This window comes from Centropristis striata, chromosome 5 (genome assembly GCF_030273125.1).
Source record: "Centropristis striata isolate RG_2023a ecotype Rhode Island chromosome 5, C.striata_1.0, whole genome shotgun sequence".
NCBI lineage: Eukaryota > Metazoa > Chordata > Actinopteri > Perciformes > Serranidae > Centropristis > Centropristis striata.
Window position 1 is genome coordinate 33771866 of NC_081521.1, and position 9507 is coordinate 33781372.

The 9507-nt window shown below is 40.4% G+C and overlaps 1 protein-coding gene across 1 annotated transcript; it reads left to right on the forward strand.

Moving 5' to 3' along the window:
• The first annotated feature begins 625 nt into the window (after positions 1-625).
• On the forward strand, positions 626-7912 carry hoxc1a (homeobox C1a). The gene is given in 2 exon segments (XM_059333583.1): positions 626-1259; positions 6381-7912. Coding segments are annotated over 2 exon segments (1038 nt in total). The 3' UTR covers positions 6785-7912.
• Positions 7913-9507: the final 1595 nt, after the last annotated feature.

Consider the following 9507-nt stretch of genomic DNA (forward strand, 5'->3'; position numbering starts at 1 on the left):
CTCCGCTCTGCTTGTATTTGTTCGAGGCTAATTACAAATATGCTGCCACTGAACTTCTAAATACCAGCTGTCACGACCTCTGAACCCATTAAGTGTGCCTTTCACATGACCTAAGCCCTCTGCTAAAGAGGGCTTCGGGTTTTCAAGAAGCCTCCACAACATTAGCATAATCCATTAGCTGCATCAATGTAGGCCTATATGATGCTAATTTAGCTTTGGAAGAGGAGAAAAAGAAGACATTGTTGTCGTGAAAAATAATCAAAATACCAGAGTTTGACCCGACATATATTTCTCTTTTTCTCTATGTCACGTGTGACGTCACAGTCTACCTGTGTGCACAGGTGAGGGGCCTGTGAAGGCCCTCAGTGTGACCTGATGATGCTTTTCAGGGATGTTTTGTAGTGTTAGCTGTGGCCTGCATGGTGCAACTCTTTGTGCTCCATTAAATGTTGACCTAAAGTGAGTCTCCTAACTAATCAGTGTTGTCCTCTCTGATGACAGAGATGTCCAGCTATTGGCCGAGACCAGGAGGGCACGTCATCTCCATCAATCAGGGACTGCTGTTTCCCCTCTGAGGAATGTCCCCGCGGTCGTCCAGCCGCCTGACCATGCGTTACTTGGATGCATGAGAGGCCGGGCATGAAGTGCAACCCCGTCCAATGATTATGCAGGGCGAGAGGTGATAATGACTTCCTATCAAGAGTTAACGGCCGAAGGGGAGAGTAGCCCTCTGTTCACGGGCTGCTGCCGAGCAAAAGAGGTCATAAACCGGGACCTGGACGGCACGACTCATCATGAACTCTGCAGCATTCGTGACGCGGAGGGAAAACTGGAGGCAGACGTCGCCTCAGGATTTGATTCTCCGCATCCCCGCTACTTAACTCTCTCCAACAGTTTGACTCTGTGCACCTCTTTGGACAGCCCTCCTCCTCCTCCTCCTCCTGCAGCTCCACAGTGCGAGACTCTCGAGGGCTTCTCGACACCGGCCTGCCCCCACTCGTCCCGTGTCCCCTGGCGGTGCAGGGCGCAGGGGCAGGGCTCTCCAGGACGCGGATACTGCGCGTCAAACAACAACGAAACGCTACAATCTGGGTTCGGGTCACTTACAGAGAAAATTCAAATCTACTCCCGTAATGGCCCCGAGATTCACGTCGCCACGGGGAGTTCAGCTGGCTCGGACTGTAACGCGGCTCATGTGGATGTAAGCAGAAAAACTTTTGAGTGGATGAGAGTGAAGAGGAGCCAGCAGCACCGGGCGGGTAAGTTTTTATCATGAGGGATAAAGTAACCTTGATACATATATTTATGCAGGATAGATGTGTGTAACTTTGATTCATAGTTGAGGAAAGTTTGACCGAAGTTTTCTTTCGAGCTGGAAAAAAAACGAGAAAAATAGCTGACGTGTTTTGTGCGTCACCGTCCACAATTCCCTCCGTCACGAACAATAACGCGGAATTAAAAACAAATAATTTCCCACTTTTAAAACGTTTGAAAGGCAGTGCTGGCTGTTTATTTGAATATGCATATGAGAACTGTTATATTTCCTTAACGGTTCCATGTTAATGTAACACTGTCGCTCCACCTCCTGTTCAGCAGGATTCAGACTGTACACACACACACGCACACACACACACACACACACACACACACACACACACACACACACACACACACACACAAGAAGACGGTGGAGGAGAGCCAAAGGCCTGCTCAGCCTCACTGTATATTCAACCCGGAAAATGATCAATTATTTACCCCTGCCCTTACTAACCAGTATGCTTTGAATAATGCAACAGACCACTGGCTGTCGAGACTCACAGGAAGTTGAGTAAAACTTACTGTTGTGAGCTGGAGTGCTCCCTGAGTATTGATTAGTTGTCTGTTTGTAATGAAAGCCCTTGTGTATTGATTTCAGTTTGCAGCACCTTTACATGTGTCCACCTTTTTAACATAATTGCTGTCACAGATCATCATTTCCCTGACTGATGAGTCCTGGGCACAGAGCCCACAGAAGAATACATATCACAGGCTTTAAAAAAATACCAATAGCCGACTAATGTGAAAAATGCCTATCAATCCTCAATTTTTATGAGAGTGATAGTATCTTATATAGATCCTTCATTTGATCAATAATGTCAGTTGACTGACTGGCCACTGGACTTGGGTTGGTTTTCATAAATTTTACACATGCAGGCGAAGATTTACTGCAGTGGTGGTCCAGTCATTTTTTTCTTTTCCCCACAGCACAATCTGTGTCTGCTGGAAGCTGCTGCTGACCCAAATGTTCACTGACCAAAAATACAGGTTGGTCATTACCACCAGGCTGTTTGTGGTGAAAAGGCCCGAGCTCCTCTGCAGCAAACACAGCTGCAGCAACATTCACATTTATGTGTGAAATAATTTGGATTTTACACATTATTTCTCATGCTGCTGCTGAATAGTGTCAGTAAAGTAACAACAATACTTTTGATTTGACTGTACAAAACTACCATTTTTAGCTTTTGAGGGCCTTCTTGCATAATCATTTATCAGTGTGTGTGTGTGTGTGTGTGTGTGTGTCTGATGAAGGCACAAACAGAGAGGCAGACAACACATTTGATTTGCCCTGGAATATTTCAGTGTCATATAAAACTGAATTTAAAAAACTTGAAATTTCATGTTAGAGGGCTGTGATGTGCATCACAAAGCTTTTTATTACAATGCTGCTGTATTAGAAGTTAAAGGTGACACAAACACCTTTGATTTGTCATAAATCTTACAGGTTGTAGCATTGAACACAAAACTACAATTTCTAGCTTTTGATGACTTTCCTGCATGCATATTCATGATGTGCATTGCCTTCAAGAGCAGGAAGGGAAAAGGTTATGACACAACTCTGATTTGACCTGGAATATTTCACTACTATGATGCAGGAAGCACAAATTGACAAAAAAAAAAAAGATTATTCACATTAGTGGTGCAGTGATTGACACACCGTAGCAAACAATTTACTTATTATGCTGCTGTAGGAGAAGCAAAAGTGAAATTAAATGCAAATATCATGAATATTGCAATGTTGTAACATGCAACAAACACAAAAAAAATCTGGTTGCATTCATATTGTGTATTCACACAGTGTGTGAAACCTAATTTTAAATAAAGGCAGGTAAAAGATGACAGGAACACATTTAATCTTGAATATTTCAGTGATGCAGAAAGCACAAACTGACTGAAAAACACTTTAAGGTTTAGATTACTGGACAGTGTTGTGCATCCATGCAGCCTGATAAATATTTTTCTTAATATGCTTCTGTAAAATAATGACATGAACATATTTGCGAACACTGTTGTAACGTGCAACAAACACAAGGTCATACTTCTTGCATGTTCGATGAGCTTTCACACAGTTTTTGAAACCTAGTTTTGGATTAAGGCAGTAGTAAGGAGAGAAAATATGACAATATATTTTATTTGACCTGGAATATTTTAATGTTTTGTGATATAGCAAGCACAAACTAAAGACAAATAAAAGTTCCAATTTAAATTAGTGGGAGTGACACGCATTGAAACATTGACACTCATTCATGATCAGCATTGCCTTCATTCACATTTGATTTTACTTGAAATATTTCACTGTTATTTGATGCAGAAATCACAAACTGACCATGAAGAAAACCTTTAAAATTCAGATTAACAGGCAGTGATATGCATTTACACACCTTGAAGATATTTTCTCATGAAGTATGAGAAGCAAAAGGTGACATAAACACTTTGGATTTGTCATAAATATTGCAAAGGCTGTATTTCTAGCTTTTGGTAACTTTCTTGCACAATGTGCATACAACATAATGCCATATAAAGGCAGGGGTAGAGAGGCAAAAGATGACATCAACACATTTGATTTAACCAATGTATATAATGCAGAAAACACAAACTGACAAAAACTGTCCAGTCTGTGGGTAATGATGTGCATCTTCACACCTTGATAAACATTTTTACCATGATGCTAATGTAAGAGAAGCAGAATATGACAGGAACATTACATGTTGTAGCATGCAACAAACACAAAGCTACAATTTCTAGCTTTGGATAACCTTCTTGCATGTTTATTTATTAGCTTTGCCTTCATTTCTGATAAATGCTGGGGTAGAAAGCCACCAACAACATATTTGATTTAACAAAAAATATTGCAAACAAACACAAAACTACAATTCCTAGCTTTTGTTGCACCTACTTCAAGATCTGGACGAGTGGTTTAACATTTGTGTGATGGAGGCAAAACATGACATCGACACATTTGATTTAACCCAGTAAATATATTGGCTTATATAATACAGAAAGCACAATTTTTTCTCATGAGAAGCTAAAATATGACAGGAACACATTTATGTTGTCATAAATATCGCACTGTTGTAGCATGTATATTTTCTCGCTTTAACCACTCATCCAGATCTAGATGTGGCTGAGTGGGTAAACCTTTCTGTGATGGTGCCACTGTGAGGGAGGCAAAAGGTGACACCAACACATTTCACTGGTCGAGGAGTCATTTTATTCATAAAACACATTAGCCACTCATCTGATCCAAATCCGTGCACTTGAGAAAGCCATTTGCTCACACCCGCCCACACACACACGTCTCTCCACCATACTGTTAGTATCTTTGTAACCTCTTTCTGTATCTCTCTGAAGGGGATCATCTGTAGGAGTAACTCATTAGCGCTACTGTGTAACTTGTAAAAGAGTCATTAGTGAAAGTATGCTTTCCTCTGGAGGTTGTATCGGATTTGGCACAAAACAAAGTCTCGCGTATTCTTCCATGTTGAAAGGCCTCCACAGACCTGCAGTAACCTGATCTCCTGGCTCAGTGTATATACTCCCAGTGCGTCATTCTTCAATTATGCTTTGACAGCACCTGAATTACTGTGGGCTGGATGCCCAGATGACTGAGGCAATGTGTATCGATCTATCCCTTTTCTTCTTCCCTCTCCTTGGCTTGGAAGGCCCCTTCCATTCCCTTTGCTGGCTGGCTATTTTTAAGCATGCAAGTCATTTCTCAAATATTTAGTTTGATTCTTTTATGCCTTCTGGCCGGCATCAATTCTATTATCTTTGCAGCCATTAATCAGAATGTGCATGTGATTTGCACTCCTGAAAGCTGAAGTTCTTAATTACGTACAGTTCCTCTTGTATTGGTTCTTCATACTCGCTGCCCTCTAATTCTCAGCCTCGGTTACCTTGACATTCATTTTCTTAAAACACAGATGTCGACATTTATCCTATAACTGACCTTTCCATCTGCTATGCTTTTCCAAGTGGCTAGAGGCCTGTTAACCTTCCTCCCTATGAATTGTGGTGGGAGGCATTGCTCTACACCTGGCACACTGACTCCATTATGCAGCAGCAGCACATTTTCTCAGAGGCAAAGACACACTGACGACTTAGCCACAATGTCAGCGATGAAAAATCAAGATATAGCTGCGGTTCCTGTCATTCATTGCACATAAGTAGCACAGATGATACTTTAATGTGTGACCCAGAAACCTCAGAGGAAAAAAATGGAGACATTTGTCATTAATGCAGTGTTTGAAAAGGATTTGTAAACTGTTAAACTGTCATTGACACAGAAAGGCCTAAAGGCAAATTATTAATGATTCTGATGAATACAGTTAATGGACTGTAAACGATACAAAGTTGTTTTGAATCGCCAAACATTTCTCTGACAACTTTTATCTGCAATATAAAGCCGTGTACACTTTGCCCCGGTGAACTTTAAAAAGCAACAACTTCACAGGATGAGTGTGAAATGCTTCAGAGGTGTCGATTCAAATCATTTCTCAGGCTTTTCTTTGTGATGTTGTTGCATGAGATTGCATTATACTGTGCAGGTGTTTCTGCTAGTACGTCCGCGTAGATTACAACACAATTCCCCATCCACCTGTTTGACAGCAGCAAAAGATTTTACAATGTGCCTACAGGCTACTGCTAAGTTGATACCTCGGTGAAATACGTCTGTGTTACACAGACAGAAAAATGGATGCCCGGGTGAAGACTTTAAATCAACAAACTGGCTCCGAGCCAATCCCTACAAATCAGTGTCTTGGAAATCTTTTTTTTTTTTTTTTTTAAATGCTTGAATTTTTGTTTAACTTATTTTTTTAAACAAATCTGTGACTATTTAACCACTTTTATTCCTTATTATCATCCAAATTATGAGTATAGATAAAGCTATAATACTTTAAAAAATTATATTTAAATTAAAAATTATTCCAGTTTCAACTCTGGAATAATTCCTCATTTTATTTCCTGGATCAGGGCGTGGATAATTTTATTCAGAGGGCTTTTGTGCTTCTTTTGTGAGTAACCTCATTGATCTTGCTGACGACTGTTTTCTCTGCTCCCAGCCAGGATGCACATGACCTGTGGGTTCAGTCTCGTTGGCTCGGGCCTCGGTGCTGTAGAGGCTGGAAGCAGCAGCAGCAGCAGCAGCATCTGCACGGATGGCCATCCCTCGGTGAACGGGGCCCCGAGGACCAGCTTCAGCACCAGGCAGCTGACCGAGCTGGAGAAGGAGTTCCACTTCAACAAGTACCTGACGCGGGCCAGGCGCGTGGAGGTGGCCGGCGCCCTGCAGCTGAGCGAGACGCAGGTGAAGGTTTGGTTTCAGAACAGACGCATGAAGCAGAAGAAATTACAGAGAGACGGGCTGCTCGTAGACCCGGGCCCCGCGGCGCCACACTCACATGCCGACACTTTGGACACCTGCCCCTCTCCTGGACCGCCCTCTCCACAACACCTGAACTCCTGAACCCGCGCACACACGCACGCGGCCCGCCCGCCTGCAGATGTTTGCATCGGCTTCAATCAGGCTTCAGCTTTATTTGCTTACCACGATGGATGCTTATCGCAGTTTCTTCATGCAAGAACGGGTCAAAACAATTCATCATGCTCCCCCGGCTTCAGACTGGCGCTCTGATTTGAATATTAAAATTCAAGGCATTGCATCGCGCGCCTATCTACACAATGTAAACAAGGAAACAAAATTATATTAATTGTCCATAGAAACTGTGGCACACTATTTATTTTGTACTATTTATCCAGGAACTGACTTTACCTGAATATATTTATTCAACAAGACACGTGTCTGCCATTGTTTGACTTTTTTATTTATTTATTGAAAGTCTACATTTAATAATGTTTATTCTATTGGCACTGTCAAAAAATAAATTTTACCATGTTTATTAATTATTCCAACATATCAAACAACTGCTTTCTCAATCAATTCAAGTTGCAACATTATTTATATTTATATATGTTTTAATTTATTTTAAAAGCTGTTTGAGGAAAAAGTCAGATGCACCTGTTGTAGACAAATCTTTAACATGTTCGCAGATTATTATTAATATTATTATAATTATTATTAGGCTGCTTTATTGCTGAATATTTTTGCCCGGTTTAAAGCTTTTCTTCCACGGAAAGATTAAAACGCCATAATTGACTGATAGATTTATTGAGCGCTCGTATTAAGAGTATTGATCCGTGGTGATTCATCTATTTGAGGCACAAATCTGGGAGCATTTGCATGCATCTGTAACTGCATGTTAATGGAATGTAGAAACATCACGACCGGGAGTTGTTGCGTCTTTTATTACCTCCATATACATGCATCAGAAAATGATAATTTAGCTTGAACACTCATGCGGGAGAGCAGACAATAAAACGCTGTCTGTGCTGTTTTGTAGATCAACCAATAAATTGTGTGTGTGGCCCCAGCAGCAGCTTCCACATTCACATCTCATCTCATAGAAAGTAAATGATTGTAAACTCGGCCCTTAAACACTGTTATGTTCCCGCTATCGCAATGCGTTTCTGTCACGTTAATATCAAGATATGAGCCCATCAGCCGCACTAACTCTATGTGAGGGAATATTGTTGTTTGGCTTTCAATTAGCGCTGTTTGCACTGAATGTGCGCAGGTTTGCGGATGTTAATGACAACGGAATTAAAATGAAAGCTTAGAAATAAATAATAATAATAAATTCATTAGGGCCGTTTTAACAGGTGTCCTTTACTGGAATTTGGCCTGTAAATAAAATAATTTAATGTATGCACTAACACCGGAGTTCACCCCTCACCTCTTGACCTTTTGTCTTGCCTCGGGACAACGATGACCCGGTCAGCAGCTCGCACAGAGAAAGATGCACCATTAATTCGGGTGACCTCGAAGTCTGCAGCTTTTCTTTCTTTCGTTTTCTCTTTTTTTCTCCAACAACTCTTTTGTTCTGGTGGTGGCTCTCCATGTCCACGCAATAATATTTCATCCAGCTGAATAGAGGGGCGACTAGGCCATATGATAATTGTTCATATTATAATTCCATACCAGGCCACATAATGCGTTTTTTTTCCTTTTACACCTAGAGCTAACCTAATTTTTGCCCTATCTCTTATTTTAATAAGCCAAAAATATGCTCCTGGCTCACTTTATAAACTGGATAAAAGAGTCTTTTCACCCAATAGGTTTTTGGAAATAAACTGCAGAGCTATTTTTAATAGCAAAGTTGAAAAATTAAAGTTACAACTGAGCACTTAATATGATTCCATGTCTGAGCCTGTATAAACAAAATTTAGAACAACTATTTATAACATTCAGGCTGCTTATAAATATCTGCTGGAATATTTTTTTTAAATAATTTAGGCATTAATATAATGTTCATCTCATTAATATTTACTGAAAGGAATAAAAGTTCAAACTCAAAGGTCAGCCAAGGAGCTTCCTGCTTTTAAAAGTTTCATTTGTAAATTGATACGGACGATTTTACATGCAAGCTAGACTCAAAATGTGTTGAGCCCAATTTATATTAAATTTGCATTTAACCAAAATGCACCCCATTAAGGTCGGGATTCTCTAAACAAAACAGCACAAAGTGGAATGTTTAACAAAACCATCAAATGTGTCCGTCTTGTTTTAATGCAAATCACTGTGCACTTGTGAAGGTTATACGAGGATGATGATGTGGACAATGATGATGAAACAATGTGCTGATAAAGTTTGTGAATATAAAAATGATCCTTCATGTCCACTGTTCCTACTGAGAAGTGTGTGACCTTATTAGAAACTCTTTTATCATCTTGTGCAAATATGTTTTGCCACAGGGCTTCAAGTTACAGGTTATGATGTGCACAGAGGATGCTTGCAGCAGGTGTGCACTCAGAGTTAAAAAAAAAAAATCCAAACTTACTTCATCACAGCTTCTACTGTATAATAGATTCACTTAGAAATACACACTAATTTAAAATAGTAGAGAAAATGTGTGGAGGGGAAAAAGCTTAATGTGAGTTATAGGGATGAGGTGAAGGTGAAAAGAAGAGTTGATTTATTTTGGGTGAACTATCACTTTAATTTCATTCCGTGGCAGCTTCAGCATTTGCCTCTCAATTGATGAAAGGCGAGGCGCATTGTTTGTTCAGACCTGACATTTAGTTCTAAAGCATTTGAGTGTGACTCTACTCTGATGAATTTGTGCTCTTCTG